This window comes from Micrasema longulum, unplaced genomic scaffold (genome assembly GCF_059751315.1).
Source record: "Micrasema longulum isolate JH-2025_06_02 unplaced genomic scaffold, ASM5975131v1 h1tg002388l, whole genome shotgun sequence".
Taxonomy (NCBI): Eukaryota; Metazoa; Arthropoda; class Insecta; order Trichoptera; family Brachycentridae; genus Micrasema; species Micrasema longulum.
In genome coordinates, this window is record NW_028279537.1 from 81,883 (window position 1) to 100,241 (window position 18,359).

At 33.9% G+C, this 18,359-nt stretch overlaps 1 protein-coding gene across 1 annotated transcript; it reads right to left on the bottom strand.

Annotated features, from left to right (window-relative positions):
- Window positions 1-718: 718 nt before the first annotated feature.
- Vha55 (V-type proton ATPase subunit Vha55) lies at window positions 719-18,011 on the bottom strand. The gene is made up of 11 exons (XM_088240231.1): window positions 17,843-18,011; window positions 15,031-15,149; window positions 13,727-13,856; window positions 12,087-12,218; window positions 11,331-11,455; window positions 9,172-9,402; window positions 8,210-8,312; window positions 5,767-5,921; window positions 4,212-4,349; window positions 3,088-3,216; window positions 719-2,288 (listed from the first exon to the last, which is right to left on the bottom strand). Exons 1-11 carry the CDS (start codon window positions 17,931-17,933, stop codon window positions 2,151-2,153), a joined length of 1,491 nt encoding a protein of 496 aa, XP_088096357.1. The 5' UTR covers window positions 17,934-18,011; the 3' UTR covers window positions 719-2,150.
- Window positions 18,012-18,359: the final 348 nt, after the last annotated feature.

An 18,359-nucleotide genomic window follows, 5' to 3' on the forward strand; every position in this document is an offset into this window, starting at 1 on the left:
TTTAATGGTCAAATGGGTGAGACAGTTCGATGAATGTTGTAATAATGTGATGAACTGGCTCGTGCAGTTGAAGAAAAAAATTAAAGGAAATCAATAGATTACAATTTCTGCTTTAGAATTTCCACAAATCTCAAGATAACTTCTTCAATAAGCTATTCTAAATGTAAAACAACGAAGTCCACTTTTGTCATAAAAATGTTTTTTTTAACTTGGAATAAAGTCCACTTTGTTTTATCGGAAAAAACAGTAATACCAGATACGGTATTTTAATATGTACTATTACTATCAAAATAATTATTATTTTACATTGAAAGTTCTTTATAATTTGAAATTATCTCATTCGGCTCAAAAGTACGATGTTTTGGAAATCGCACAACCACAAAACCTTGTTTCCTAAACATTTTGTTCAATGTAACTCCTGTGATTTACCCTTTAATCTACAGAATTATATAAATCATCGTCATCAACAAAATATCTTAACTCCCAGAAATCAAACCCGGGACCTCAAGCATGTTAGATGAACACTCCGATCACTACGCAACAAGGTAAACCTCGTCTACTCAATTTTCTTATTCAGAATTTTTAGGTGTAGCCATCAAGTAGAAAAAAATCCTCCAGAATTCTGATTCTATTCCTCGCACAGAACTTTATTCTTCATCCGCCTGGATAATTCATTTAAAACTCCAAAAAATATATTGATTGAAATAAAAAGTCGAGATAAACATAACACATTTTATTCGTAAGAGTTTACACCTTATTTGCACTACATTGTTCACTAATCTTAACAGTACATACATTTTTATTTTTATTATTCATCAACAATATCCAATTTAAATTTATTGCAAACACGCCGCAACTTTTACAAATGAATTACAAACACCGGAAAGAATCTTGTAAATGTTACAAGGAATAAATTTTACATTCTGCATTTACATGTCCATTTGTAACAATTTTGTAAATTAACTGTACAAACAAAGGGAAACAAAGCGACAAAAGTAAGTTGGATATACATAAATAAATTCATTAATAAAAACCATGGAATGTGGGAGTTATTTTAAAACCCAAATCTACCGAGGATATCTACAAAATTTATAAAATGAATAGGAGAAAACAAAGCTACCACTCGATGCGAGAATATAGAAATAATTTCTATCATGTTCCAAACATAACTCGCAGTAGTAATACTAAATGAACAATGTGATCAATACTGTTGGACAGATATCATTTAAATACATAATCACAAAAATATTTACAAAATTATCTGAAAATAAATTTATAGAGTAAAACTAATATAATATATTTGATAGTTTTTGTCAACAGGAAACATTTACAAGGACAATGGTTTTGTTAATAATGACCAAATTTAATATTTAACACACATCAATTTAGAGAAGAAATGTTCTCTTTAATATTGTCTGAAATCGATTTCTAAAATATAGCTACACTTTAGAAGCATTTTTAAGGAAGTTTTTAATGTACACAATAAACATTTGAATACTTTGAACAAAATTCCCAAATATTACGAGACATAAAATGAACGCGGTTGTATCGCTTTGTGACGCCATGGTATATTGTGCGATCATTAATGCATAAATTCTATTTGCAAACGAAACCGAGTTCAGCGGTACCGAAACTCTTAAATAAATATTTATTTAAAATGAACATGATTTGATAATAATCTTTTATTATTTTTTTTTTATTTAAGCTACAGAGTATCTTATAATACAATAGACGGGATAAATTGTACCTCCTTCCACTCAGCAGGTAAGAAATAGACTACATTCAATATTTTCTTCAAACATTTCAACAAAAATATTCCATTTATCAAGACACATGCGGCAATTTCTCATCATAAATACTTGTGTATTCTGAAGAGCTAAAATATCACCAATCAAGTGCAAAACCAAAATATTTATAGAGGTACGACTGTCTGTACAGACCGAAAGCTTCGCTGTTGTCATAAATTAAAGTATATAAAATAATACTCGGATAATCAACAAGGCAGCGTAGATATTAAATTTACAGTGCAATGAATCCTATATAACCTCTAACCTTATGGATTACATAACAAGATTATTCGAAGAATATTATAGTGTTGTCTGGAAAGAATCGATGACAATCGCCGAAGGAAGGAGTGTGGAGAAGGGAGATTAGTGACGGGAATCTCTGGGGTAGAACTCGGCGAGAATGGAAGCGGGAATCCTCTTCAACATTTCCTTGGGGAAGATACGAAGTAGTTGCCAGCCGATATCTAGAGACTCAAACACTGTGCGGTTTTCGTAGTTACCCTGGAAACAATATCAACAATGAGTTTGGATAAAAAGCGGTATAGAAACTTAGCCAAGACCAAATAGGGTTATCACTAAAGCCGTTACAGGGTACTGCAAATTGAATAATCACTTTGTTAGGATGAACCTTGCTGATGTAGGTTCTAACTTCTAGATGTAGGTCAATGCAGATGATGAAACACCTTATATGTGAATGTGATTCTTTGTATCACAAAAGAAGCTGCATCTTTGGGGGGCCACTGGTTAAACCAAGGAGTTAGAGCACTCGCCCCCTACCTAATAGCCAGATATTTAAAGAATCTGAGCTTGGAGGGGGAGATTTAGCAATATGAGAACACTCGCCTTCGATTAACACTCAGTCTCTTTAAAGAACTGGGTCTTTGAGGGCGAGAACCAATTTTTGTCACAATAGATACACAGGTCACAGAGACAGCACTCCTGTCTTATGGCAAAACGATGCATCTCAATAAAGGTGAACTGAGATAATAGCTTATAAAATGTTAAATCAGAACTTTTCCATAGTTACACCAAGTTGCCAATTTGCTAGGAAGCTTTATAAAAGTCTTAATTAATAAAAAAATAATCTTAATTACCATATGACAGATCTCAGAGAGTAGAATATTTTGAGCCGTATTATGGCAAAACAATGCAACTCTTTAGTTCTTAATAGAAAAATGATGGCAAAACGATGCATCGTTTTGCCATCAGACAGGAGAACAAGAGCCTAGTTAGAGGGTGAAAGTTATTTATCCTAGTTATTTATTGGATGGAATATCAAGACTTGTAGATTATCTCGTACCTGTGTGATAAAGTTCTTCTCAAACTTGGTAAGGAACTCCAAGTATAGGAGATCGTCCGGTGTAAGAGCCTCCTCTCCTACTACAGCCTTCATGGCCTGCACGTCCTTACCGATGGCGTAGCAAGCATACTGAAATACAAAAGAAACACATTACGCACATGCTGATGTGCCATGGCCCACCTAGTGCTTAGAGGAGAAATTTCTACCACATGGTAAGGTTTATATACTGGAGTAATTTCATCATGACCAAACCCTTATCTGCACCGGTACAATTAATGAGCGTATCTAGATATCTGTTACAGGAAGGTAAGGCGATTAGTCTTACGCTTCAGGTGCCAGTCCAGCGGTCTAATTCTGGGTTCGTGCTATTGCAAGTTAACGCTGAAATTAACACGGCTGTGCTTTACTTCGAGCGTAAACTCCAATCCGTATTCTGTTAAAACAAGCTCGTAAATTATCGCAAACTCAGAACCAGACTGCTGGGACAGTAAAATATTGCAGTTTAAACAACCTTCATTTCAACCCACCCAGGAAGACGAACGTGCCAACCACTATACTACGAAGCTGACTTTTCTCCGCTTGATTTCCTTTTTCAGGATTTTTACTAGAGTAGTAGTTCGAATCAAAGAAATTTCACACAGACCAAATATTTATGATTTATTTTGTTATAAAGTAATTTGCCACTGTTTTGAGATATTTATTTATTTTCATTGTACAAGTAGTTTATTTCGTGTTTTTTTTTCTTTGGTAAAAATTATTTACCGTTGAATAAATTACCGAATGGCAGGCGCCGTGGCGCAGTTGGTTAGACAGCTAACTGTGAAACTGGCGTCGCGGGTTCGATTCCCGCCAGTTGCAAGAAAAAAATCCAAGAAAGATTTTTTTCTCAATCGGTCTGGGTGTTGTAGTGTATTTTTCATTACCTCTTTCCATATCCCCTCTATCCCACCTACCGACAAGCCTCTAAATAAAGGTTTAGCGGATTATTCCTTTAAAAAAAAAAGGCAAAAAAAACTCAGTGTAAGGATATTAAACTGTGATTTTTTGCTTGGCATTCGTATGAAGGGGTTTGAAAGCTCTATAGCTTGTGTTTTTCCTCTTGTTATCAATGCTGGGGTAGTTACCAGTTGGTTGGAGACATCAGAGTGGTCCTTGCGGGTCATTCCTTCACCGATGGCGGACTTCATGAGACGAGACAGGGAGGGAAGCACGTTGACGGGAGGATAGATCTGCCTATTGTGGAGCTGACGGTCTACGTAGATCTGGAAGAAATTATTGCAAGTAATGTTACATCTGTCATAAGGCGCAGCATTGTTACACCAAATGTAGTGTAGCTCGATCATCAGTCAATGTTTCAGATGCCAGTCCAGGAACTATTGACAAAGCCGTATTTTTGTATACAATATAGAAGTATGCATTTTTATGATTTTATTTATTTTTTATGAGAATAATGATGTCGATAACGATTATTGATTTAACTTACTAACAAGTTGGCATAATGATAGACTAACTTAAAATTCTTGTGCTGTAAGTTTTCATTGGGGATTGCAATATTTTCCGACCAACAAGTTGGTATAATGATTAGAGACTAACTTCAGACTCCCAAGCTGCCAAAAATACGAAAATGGCGGCATTAAATGTCCGCAAAACACATCTGTCTTTAAAATTACAAATTTCTATAAAAAAATTGGTAACAATAAGAATTAACTTCAGACTCTCGAGTTGTCGGTTTTCAGTGCGGATAGCAAATTTCTCCAACGTTAATTGCGGGAATAAAAACATAAAACTGGGTTTTTAATGTACTAAAAAATTCCAAATTCAATATGACTTCATAAATTATAAATAAATCACGGGAAACTGCAAATTGCGGGGATGTAATTTTGGGGTTTAACGGTATATTTTAAAATTAATTTTCTCCGTCAACAAGTCACAAAAAGTGGTTTGGATTTTTGTATTTACTCATGTATATTGTCTTGTTTTGTATCGTAAACTTATGTATGCAGTATATACATGTATATATTTTAATAAATGATTTTGAGAAGTCCATTATAAAAAAAGACTACTCTATGTAAAAAATCGGTGTTCATCGTTCATCAAAATATAAAAATTTTTGTGGTCATTTTCAACATCTTTTAAATAACTCGCTATTAAAGCATGGAAATAAATTTGTGGCAGAGAGGAGTTTGAACCTTGGACCTCTGATCTGTGAGACTGCTACACCATCATGGGACCACAATCCGGTTTAATTCCACCTATTACTTTATTTGCCATAAATGATTTTATTCGCTATTATCCCCTATGGATGCGATTCGTGGCGCCTCAATAGTGCCCAAAACAGCAAACTATTGAGTTTTGAAAATAGGTGCCTCAACAGACTACTGGTTGTGACTGCGTCATCAAGCGAGCCATATATTACAGATGGCTCCTGAGAGTCTTAACCACACTTGCCTACTTTACAAGGCACCGCGTTCTCGTGGTCCTGTACATCCACGGCTAATAGTTCGTATGCAGTTCACACTGAACTACGGGACGCGGATCTGACTTGGGAGGCACACGGGAGTCGGCTAGACAGAGAGAAGCCTGGAGAGATTCTGTGGACTCGATGTGTGGAGCATATTGAGTCGAGAACGGACATGTATGAAGTGATTAATGATGATAAATTTCTCGCCACTGACATACCTGTCCTTCAGTGATGTATCCTGTCAAATCGGGAATGGGATGGGTGATGTCGTCATTAGGCATAGTCAAGATGGGAATCTGGGTGATGGAGCCGTTCCTTCCCTCCACACGCCCGGCGCGCTCGTAGATGGTGGCCAAATCCGTGTACATGTAACCTGGCCAAGGCAGACAGACAAATAAGAGACATGGAAAGATATGATGAACATATACTTTGAAAAGGGAATATTGAAGACGGGTATTTTAAGTGCAGGTCACAAAGGCAACGTTATTTATTTATTTTGAAATCTTAAATTAGTACACAAAAACCTATAGTGCTCTAATAAAATATAAATAAATTATACATAACACATAGATCATTTTTTAATCTTCTGTTTGAACATCCAAAATTATATCGATTTATGTTATTTATTGGCAATTCTTGGTGGAATTCCATTGTAATTATATTTAAATAGAAGTTATAAATAAAATACTTGGTACACTTCCGACATATTTATTGGAGCAATTATTTTGAATTTACCAAGTATTTATGAATGTACCAAGTATTTTAAATTTAGAACTTATGAAAGTTAAGTTATTTATAACTAAAATTACATAGTTTTTTTTCCTTTTCATGATCTTTTTACCGCTTGTAAAAGACAGAAATAATAGATAAAAAGTTTAGATCTGCCACTTAGAATGACGGTGATTTAACAAAATTTTGACATTTAGGTATATAATAATACAACCTAGTAACAAAAAACAAAAATAAGATGACAGTTTGAATTCGGAATTTCCGGCGACAAGTGTGCCAAGTCTGTCACGCCAATGAGGAATTCCAGCCCAACCTGAAATTAAATTTTAAAAATGTTTTCGTGTACACGTGAATATTTAAAATTTTGGAGTAGGATGAAATATCTCAAAAACGCACACAAAAATAATTTGAAAATGTTAAAAATAGTATTGATTTTAAAATCGTAAATAATGATGTGACTCCTTACATCTACGTGTAGTATTTCCGGTTTCCGCTTTAAAGCCCTTGCAACATTTTGACCATAGAAAAAAAAAAAGAGTATAATTTGACATTTCAACCAGAGATTATGTCAACTTTCTAGGTTTTTCTAAATCAAAACGTTCGTAAAAACCACCATAACATAGAAATGAGCAAATTACGATCAACTAAATAAAGTAATCAAAGCAATATTCCATAGATTCTTGTCAGGTCAGTGAAAGTAAGAACGCCACCCGTTTCATGACGTCACTACTGAAAAGTGACACACTGATTAGTCATTTGGCGCGGTATTTGATAAATGTAACTTTAAAAAATCGTATCTTTGTAAATAACGCACAAAAAAATTAATATATATATTTTTGCTTAGTTAAATAGTACGCTAATGAAAAAAAAAAATTAGAAAACAGTGGAATTCCTCATTTGAAATAATCATGCGAATTTATTCCTGGCGCATGCACCTTGGTGGGTGAGAAAAAAGTGGGGAGAAAACCAGCTGGGTATATTTAGTGTCACCCCAGTAGTAAAAGATAGATACACTATCCATATTATGCATGTTGAATATTTGAAAATTATATACAGTAAAACTTTTCACAGGAGCAGCAAAAAAAATGTTAAACTGAGGAAAATGCTAAAGTGAGGAAATGAAAAACTGCAGAAAAATTGTAAAAACTGTCATAATTGGGGATAATTTATATTTTACTATGATTTTTTTAAAAAACACGTTTAAATAATTTTATGTAGGTACTTAACCTTAAAAACACAAAAATAAAAATTTGAATTTGCATGAAATGACAAGTACTGGGAAATTTTATTTATATGGTATCACTGTTTTTAGTATGGCATCACAGAATTTCGACTGTCATTTACATCGTGGCTAAACTATTTTACACTTTTCTGATAACTGTTTAAATTCTTTCCAAATTATGTTTACAACTTCAAACATATTTCTATTACCAAATGTTTCTGCATCGTAATTTATTGATGTAAAGACTTCATTCTTCATGCGTCAACCACGTGTCACAATTTAGTAAAGTGTCTAAATTAGACACTTAAACAAAATGGTCAATTACACTGAACCTACTTTGAATTTAGTTTGAGACAACAATTCACACATTTTTTTATTTACCTTGATTTTATTCACCATTTTGGGCAAACGCGACGGCGCACGGCTCGGCGTCTTTTGACAGATCAAATGAGTTTTGAAATTTTTTTAACGTAAAACTGGGGTTATGAAAAACGTAAAAAAACATTAATTGCGATATTTGAATGAGAATGTATGGAAAAAAATGAAACCTAAACATTTCAGTGTGAAAATGTAAAATTGAGGAACGTAAAAATGAGGTTTTACTGTATATGAACATGTTTTTTTAACAAATTTTAATAATACTATTTGATATGGTATATAGCTCGCATTGCATGGATCAGCAAACGATAAAATTAAAAAAAATGTCTTGCCTGGGAAACCACGACGGCCGGGAACCTCCTCACGAGCAGCGGATACTTCTCTCAGAGCTTCAGCATATGAGGACATGTCAGTCAGGATAACCAGCACGTGTTTCTGCAAGGATACATCAACAACATTATTACCTTGTTTTATTGTTGAATGAGGAACTTTAGTAATACCCGAAATTAGATATAAAGAAACATACATAAAAATAATTATGAATTGAACTTAGTTATGCAGAAAGCAGCCAGTCCACAATTTAAAAAAAAAAAGCGATATTGATGTTATCAGATGCAGGAAGGTCAATTCTATGTTCTGCTAAAAACAGCAAGGCAACTTTCATACAAAAAACTGTATAAATCGCCTTCGGAAAATGGTGTTGATCTCAAAAACGGCATTTCTCAATTTGCAGAAAACACCTACAGCACCAGAAAAATCTTACAGTACTTTAAAAATCATTAAAACTGGTCAAATACGGAATTAGATTTATGTTAGTAATATAAAAAATTAAGATGTATTCATTGTTTATCATTTATTAAAGTCAAAAACATTCCAACTGTTGTGTAGATTTGATTATTAACTCATTTCACAAAAGTGCTACTATCTCAGTTTCACTTTTCTATGGCTGGCTGCTTTCTGCATAACTACATTCAATTGTTGAATCCTTTATCAAATTTAAAAAACAAATCAAATTACGTCACAAGTTCTACAATAGCATATCCAAGTACAAAACTGCTGTTTGTCAATAGTCACATATATTCACAGATTTTTAAGATTATCTTTTTGTCAATGACCCACGGCTGTTTCCAGTTTGTCGATGTTTTTTTTAAACTCTAACAGACTAACTTTAAATAGGTTACCCACACAATATGCTATGTCAAAAGTAAGAAGAACCTCATATTCCCGGCAGGAATTCAAAAAAGAAAACATTAAAATCATACCCGGCGTTAATTGGAATTGTGACGGTCCTTACCTCGCACTGGTAGGCCAAAAACTCAGCGGCCGTGAGGGCGAGACGGGGGGTGATAATTCTCTCGATGGTCGGATCGTTGGCCAAGTTGAGGAAGAGGCACACATTCTCCATAGAACCATTCTCCTCGAAGTCCTCCTTGAAGAAACGAGCCGTCTCCATGTTGACTCCCATAGCCGCAAATACGATGGCGAAATTGTCTTCGTGGTCATCCAGAACTGACTTGCCGGGGACCTAAAATATAGCAGTTATTACAGTAGTGCAAAAATTCACTATTTTTCTATCTTCTACTCAATGCAGGCCCTGATGCTGTCCACAATATATGGTGTTGGTAGCATTAGCTACCAGCACCATTTATTTATTTAAAAAAAATAATAATTATATTATTTATATAATAGTGGTGTAACTCCCTTAACACTTATTTGAAGATATGAAGGGTTTTGTAAAATGGACCGTAAAATAATATTTCTACACCATTTAAGTAGTTTTAGATTTTATTATTAGAAAACATGCAATAACCTCTCGGCGCGTACGCGTACTCGGTGCGAAAAATCCTGCTCAAAAAGCGTATGGCCCCACAGTTGGGACAAGTACTTTTCTTCTTTTATTTTTGCACAACAACAGGGCCAGAGAGGCCCAACTACCCACCACAGAGGCCCAATTACAGTGGTGAATTACATCGCAAAACACCCAGGCTTGAGAAAAATCACAAAATGTTGTGTTCTCACCAGGAATCGAACCCGGAACCTTCAGTGTGTAAGTCAAGCATCTTGACCACTACACCACGGAGGCCGCAATTTCTTTATGAAAAAATACTGTCTAAAATTTTATTACTATTGACATCTATAGACGATTCGACAAAGAAAAATAAATCGTTTTTAAAATATTTATTATACCGACCGAGTTACAGTTATTTTAAAATGTCAATAATATCTTACCTCTACGGTTATTTGTCTGTTACAATGAATGAAAAAAAAAATGTGTTTTCCCATTTTTTTGGGAGTCATTTTTTTTTTTTTTTTTTTTTAAATGATAAAAAGAAATATTTGCGTTCTTATAATTTACCCAAATATTTAATTTTGAGGGCCATTCTCAACGAGTTCTAAATAACTCACTATTAGAAAATGGAATCAAGGTGGGGTAGAGTGGGATTCGAACCACGGACCTTTGGTCTGTGAGTCCGAGACACTAGCCACGGGACCAAACCCGACTATCACTTTGATAGTTTATTTTTATGTAATTTTAGAGATAAGTTAGTTAACTCATCATCAGATGAATGGTCATGCCATGTCAGTGAATTATACGTAATATTGACTGTAATAAAGCCTTGGTTAAAATCGACAATTTTTTACAAACATACTTAGATTTTAATTTACTAATCCAGACCTGCCTAAACCAAAAAATAACAAAAGTCCAATTTTACTTAAGATTTATTTATTTATTTATTTATTTAACTTTTTGTACATAATGTTATTTGTACATTGGCGGGCTTATTGCCAAATGGCAATTTCTTCCAACCAACTAATAAAATAAAAGTTTATTTTTATAATTCAAGTTACAGAACATATTCAATAGAGAAAAAAAAAAAAAAAAAAGATTAAAAAGTGAAAAATATATAAAAATAGAATTAAACGTATTTGTTTATAAATTACCTTAAATCAAAACTATTACTCAATGGGGAAAAAGGAAAAAAGCGGAAAGAGGAAAAAGGAAAGGAGGAGAGATTAAGGAAGAGAAAGGAGATGTTTCTTCAGACGTGATTTAAACAGAGATAATGTAGTAACATCTTTGATGGTGGGTGGGAGATGATTCCACAGTCGAGCCGCATGGACACTATTTGAGTTAGAGAAGAAAGAGGAATTGTGTATGGGTATTAAGAGAGTGCCTTGAGAATGAGAACGAAGAGGTAAACCATGAACTGATAAGCGTTGAAATTTTTCACACAGGTATATAGGAGCGTTAGGACTATGAAGTACATTGAACAGAAGTGAGAGGGAGTGATAGTCTCTCCTCTAAGATTGACTTATTTTTGAGAGAAAATTGATCAAAACAGCACAGTGCATCTAGCGAAAAAGTAGAATGTAGATTCAAAATAATATATTATACCCAGAGTGTCCAATATTTCAGCGATTGACTAAAAGTTAAAAGTAATTAGTAATTACCTTGACTAAACCAGCTTGACGACAAATCTGAGCAGCAATTTCATTATGTGGTAAACCAGCTGCAGAGAAGATGGGAATCTTCTGACCACGAGCGATAGAATTCATCACGTCAATAGCGGAAATACCTAACAATACATATAATGGATGAATAAGTATGTTTGGGTCAAATTGTTGTCATGTGTGGGAACAAGTTAGAGCACATCTTGGTTAGGTTGCTATACTTCCCGAACTTCACTGTGGGTAAAAATATATTCTTCTACAGCAATCTCGTACTGACACAATGGGGAAGTTAGGTGCTATAAGAAATTGGATATAAAAATGTTTTCTTATGCGTTGCAAAAATTAGAGCATTAAATTGTACGGTGAAGTTTCTTGAAAAGATACAATAGGTGGTGTGATCAGCTAAGCTATAAAATATATTTTCATTATGTTTTTTTTTTACAAAACTTGTAAACATATGGGGCATGTTTATTATTTATTTTGTAAAACTAAGAACAATAAAAAAAATCGAGAATCAAAAAAAAAATATTTTGCTTAAATCAGCGGCATTGCACGCCAACCGATAATATATTTAAGTAAAAGAAGTTGAGATTCATAAAAATACTTTTGGGCAGGATAACAAATTTCATATGCCAGAACCAAAATCATTTTGATCGTACCTAGTGGCTTATGCAGGTTAAAATAGATAAGAAGCTTTACAACTGGTTGAACTATTAGTTAGATATTTGATAGTACAATTAGTTAATTGTAACATACCAGTTTGAATCATTTCCTCGGGGTAAATACGCGACCAGGGATTAATGGGCTGTCCCTGGATATCCAAGAAGTCCTCAGCCAAAATTGGGGGTCCTTTGTCAATGGGTTTACCAGATCCGTTGAACACGCGTCCTGCAAGACAATATCATCATTTTTAACACAAGAATTTTTGTAGTGTAGCGAACTCTGCATCAGAAATTCAAGATTCTCTCCCTGCTCCAACACAACCTTATTCTCTAAAAGTTATTAAGGACTAATTTATGCCCAGTGGGCATTTACAAGGACGATATATGTACATTATACGATAGAAATAAATAGACATAATATTATAAGTAAAAGTATAAACATTATTTATTAATTTAATTCACATAAACGCCCGGAGTTCTTTTACAAGTAAGGTACATAGATAAAATAAATAAAGTAAGAAATAAGATATAGAATTTGGTACATTCAAATACATATTCCTACATATAATTAGTAAGAAAAACTTTATTTTTTAGGATACACTAATAAAAAATCAAAATCCAAAGTGTTACTATAAACACACAGTTGTAAGCGAGTAGAAAAGAAAATTGTAAACAAATTATTAACATGCTTTAAAATGATTAAAAGTATGCACCTGTAAAAAAGAGCTAAACAAAACTAATACATATAATTTTTAAAAAATGTATCTTTAAGAAATAATAAACAATAGCAAAATAAATTTGAACTCGAAACACATAACAAACAATAGCTTTTAAACCTCTCACGTTCATGTACTCGTAATATACAGCATACTCATTTAGTTTTTTGGGGTCGATTTAATAATATTAGTACAGCCGTGGATGTATTTAATGGTACGGTTTTCTTCACCGCCTTGAATCCTTTCTTAGTTCCGAAATATAATTTTGTTGAGCTCGCGTAAGATCCTTCTTTATATATATTTCCTTATTTGTTTATATTCCCGTCTTTAAGAATTTTTCTTGCTTGCCAGGAGTCTTTGAATATTACTTTTATAGGGCGAGGTTTACTGTTACGGATGATACCAATGCAAAAGACAAAGAAAAGTAAATTTTGTCTGAGTTTTCTTATAGAGCATATTATCTTCTTCCCCCTGGCTGTATGTCCCATTTAGTTGGGGTCAGCCCTTCTAATCCCCAGTCTTCACGTCGGACTAAGAGATTCGTTGTTTGGTTTCTTTTTACGGCCGGTTGCCACCCGACGCCGAGACAGTAACTCCTCTTGCTAACCGGAGCTTAGAATGCCACCGTTGACTATTGTTCCTCCGCTGCCATCCTCAACATGATGGCCTGCCCGACGCGCTGTCTTCCAACAGCCTGAAGTATGTCCGGGTGGCCTGAGAGAAGACTTGATCCCTTTCCGTCTGTTCAGCCGTACTGATACACGTACACTTCATCTCAGCCATAACAGCCGTTGAGGTCTTCACCCGTAGCCCTGGGCAAGGAAATGCGTTATACCCTGTAATACTGGGTCCTCACCTAAACGTAGCCACCTAAACACTGCAGTCTACTGAAGTGGAAGGTAGTGCATACCGATAAAAAAATTCCCGAATTGACACATTTGTGTAAGGCATAATATGAACACAAATAAATTGGCCGTTATGCGGTTGTCGTACATAAAAATTAATTATGATTCATTACCTAACATGTCCTCGGATACTGGAGTCCTGAGGATATCACCTGTGAACTCACACAGGGTGTTCTTGGCATCAATACCGGATGTTCCTTCGAATACCTGAACCACAGCTTTAGTTCCGCTGACTTCCAGAACCTAAACATATAATAATGTTGATAAATAAAATAAATAATTTAATTTTGATAACTAAATAACTGTGGGAGATTAAAAATAGTTCTGACCATCTACCTAATATAATTCTTATTTATTAATTAATTCAACTTATTTTTTTATTGATTTGATCTCATTTACAAACAAAAAACAAAACAAACAAAAAAAACAAACATGTACAGTTTAAATTTTTTTAAGTTTATGTAGTGAAATAAATTTTTGGGTTCTTATGATTTACCCAAATATTTAACTTTTGGAGCCATTTTCTTCTATTCGTAAATAACTGTGTTAGAAAATGGGAAACAAGTTGTGGCAGAGCGGGATTCGAACCTCATGATCCGGAGTACGGAACACTACCCACGGGGCCACAACCCGTCTCAATTATTATAACATTATTACTTTTTCCAATATTTGAATAATTCCTAATGATGTAATAGTTATTAAATTGACCGGTTTTCATCGGGGCCAACATCCTGACACTGGTGGAAATCATATTATTATTATTAGGGATGATTTACACAGTGCCATTTTTGTGAAAATCACTTCAAAGGCGCTCTACAAAAAGTACAATACGTCTCGCAGCTACATAGCGCATAGACAATTGGGATTATAGTTCCACATTTCCAATTATGAGAGAATTTAATAACAGATAGGAGCTAGATTACAGCATGTCTTGCAGCTACAGAGCGCATAGACAGATTGAAATTTAATTTATATTGCTTGCACATTACGTACTTATATTAATTTTACTTTTTTTTTTTTTTAAATAAAAAGAAATATTTGCGTTCTTATGATTTACCCAAATATTTAATTTTGAGGGCCATTTTCAACGAGTTGTAAATAACTCACTATTAGAAAATGGAATCAAGTTGGGGTAAAGTGGGATTCGAACCACAGACCTTTGGTCCGTGAGTCCGAGACACTAGCCACAGGACCACAACCCAATCAAACTTTAACTAATTCAATTCAATAATTACATAAAATCATGAATTAATATAAAAAATAATATTTGTTTGGTCTCACAACAGTCTGATGATGTCGGTCACCACAAAAAAAATTGCAAGTGGTCAAAACTAAATAAGTTTATTTTTCTTATTAAAACACAGTTCCACTGCAAAATTTATGTAAGTCTGTTGAAAACATTGTTGATAAAATTTACCTGTCCGGAGCGGATGGTGCCATCATTCAGGCGAAGTTGTACGATCTCCGCAAACTTGGGGAACTTGACCTCGTCAAGGATGACCAGAGGTCCATTTACACCGGACACCGTTTTGTAAGCTGAAATATACACAAAATTACTTTCTATTTACAAATGTGTTTCTTCTACATTTGCGGGTCAATTGCTGTGTGACTTGAGGATTGATTACTGTGTGGTAATTCCTTCAATGGACCTAAAAACCTTATATTAAAAAAATAATCTTGTGTACCGAGAATCAAATGAATGAAGATAAGTGGATAAAAAAAACAGATTTAAATTAGCTTGTTTTTTAATGTATATCATAAGTTCGATACCGCGGAAGACCCATTTGTCAAAATATTTAGGAAGGACAAAAAACCTTGCGATTTCGTAAAAAAATTAATTAAATGCAGTATATCTTGTGTTGTAAGCGTCTATACAAAGTTAACTGTGGCAGTTACACATGGCGTATTCACTGTTTTGCCTTTACACAAATCGAGTATATTTTATCCGCTGTACTGGATTTAGAGATACATGCGGAATTGCTTACTCCTTTTTTATTATTTTTATTTATTATATAAAGATACATATTACAAAAAAATATAACATATCCCCAACTCTATGAGGTCAAGAGCCCTGTGTTGAGTCAAGTTGGGATGCCCCTTTAGTGGGGATGATTCTTTCGTGGTATTGAATTTAATCGAATGCAAGCAGTGTATTGGTCAATTTCGAAATTTAAATACACCAATCAATGGGGCTTGTCCCATTCAACTACAAAAAACACATTTTAATTAGCTCACATGAGGTATTGACGGTATAGAGTATAGACGATATACTTATTTATATTAACAAACATTTATGTTTTGATATTAGCATTTTTTATCTATTGTATTCTTCCCGTAGCCTTTAATGAAAGTTTTTGTTTTAATGTTACGAACACACAAGCCATGTTTTGTGGGAATTTTTTGTGTGTTTATGTGATAATGTATTTGTATCAATAACATATCGACAGTGGAAAGGCAAAAAATACTAAGCAACACGTAACCAACTTTACAAAAGAGCCAACTAAGTTGTTAAATGCACATATGTGCTCTCCGTTACCGTGCTCGGAGGGGCGGCCATACAAAAATAGTGTGTAGACTTATGCGTTGAAGTCAAGTATTCTAAACAATAGTAGATTTTGTACAATCAGAGACATCTGTTAGAAGCTTGATGAAACACTAGAACAGGAGGAATTATTTAAGTTATCAAGGATTTATTTAAAAGAGTTTTCAAAAAATTGTCTAAAATTTCACAGCCTGCTGAGAACTGCCATACCGATACCCAGCGGCCCAGAAAAGGTTAAGCTTTTTTTTTTAATTAATAAAGAAATCTCATTTTTACCTATTATGTTGGTATGATTAATACATAATTAAAATAAAAATGAAAAATACGAGATTTTTTATTGGTCAAAAAAAAATTATTGGCTCTTCTGTAAAGTTGGCTACATGTCGCTTAGTGATTTTTGCCTTTCAAAAAAACTTATCTGCACACGATGGTGCGTAGGACACTGCATTGCTAAATAAAATTCAGCGTATCTCGATCATCTGTTACAGGAAGGTAAGGTGATCAGTCTTACGCTTCAAATGCCAGTCCAAGGACAGTGAAATACTTCAGTGTAAAACCACCTTTAACCCTAGACACCTAACCTTCTTTGCATCGACGAATACACAATAGAAAATATGCTGTATCTTTTTTCTGCATACGCCGATGATTGTGTTATAGCTTGTTAACTCAGTGCTTGCCACGGTCTCTCATGAGACAATTATGTCCAGCGATGTTTGTATTATCCGTGTGTATAATAAACATTTGTTTTTAATTAGAAATATCCACCACAAAACTGTTCGTCGAATCAAAAAATGGTTAGGTTTGATGTGGTTCGTATGAACGTTAGGTGTCCAGGGTTAAAAACTAATAGTTCATGCTTTTGTGATTACAAATTGACAATACTGCAGAGAAAGGTACAATAAAAGCTTTTAAAGTTTTTGATTATTTGTGGTTTGATTGTAAAGAAACTGAAGAAAGACACTATACTTTATAAATAGCTTTTATTGTATAGTTTTATGTTAGTTTTAATTGTTTACTATCGAATGTGCACCTTAGAAAACTTAATTGGATTAATTGCTTAGAAATAGTATTTGAAACAATTTTTTAATCGATTGGTAAGCAGAAATCTCCAAACTCCATTCTGCCCAGAAACAATAGATTCTAAATATTAGTGAATACATTTTTAAAATTGAATTAATATTGTTTATTGTACTGTTAGTTGATGTTTCGATACATTTCTTAATAAAACAATACATAATACACGCCAGATTCTCGTTGAAACAAGACTTTTTTATTCTTATTCAAATAAATAAAATTTGAGACATTGTTCCGGGGCGTGACCGAGATTATTATATAAAAATTCAAAGTAATACGCATTTGACGAAATCGTGCATTAAAAGTCGACTCAAGCAACATTATCGAGACCTTTCATTAAAGAAATTTATTTATTTGGGTATAACAATCAAATCAATTACGTCAAATTTTCGCATCACATGACAGCTGACAATATTCTCAAAATATACAATAAATGCATTGAATTATGTTTGATACCAGCACAAACGGGTGATTTTATTGTGAAAAGTTCTCTTGAGATGTTCTTTCTTTATTCTCAATGTTTCCAAGTCGAATTGATCGAAACCAGCTGAGCTGAGCCCACCCCAAAAGTCAAAACGAAAAATATTTTTTTAAAATACATTAAAACACTTACTAAGACGTGGTTGTGATATAAAGTCCCTGGAAACAGCAAGGATATGCTCCTTCTGCGCCTGTTGACTATTTAAAGTTGCATTGAAAGACATCTTGAAAGATTCTGACGAGAAAAATATCCAACTGATCACAGGCGATCGCAGAAAAGCGGCCCTACACAAATCGCCAATGATATTTCACGTGATATCACGTGATCACACAAAATGGTTGCGTTCGCTTCCTTATGTCAATATCGAAAAGTACCTACATACTTCAAAACATTTTTTTTAACGCCTCCTTTCCAGCTCCACTCGAATTAAGGTAGCATCATCTGTTTAATTTTATCTATATTAATATTACAGCTTATTTGCTGTACCTTGAAATTCTATTTTCTTATTTATTTAGTTCAATATTCCAATAACACAAAATACAAAGGTGGTGTACATGCACCAAAGCGTTTTTAATGATGCATTGTATTGCTCATGAGTCATGAGTCAAGAGTATGGTATATTCATGCAGTATTATGTAAATATTCAGAT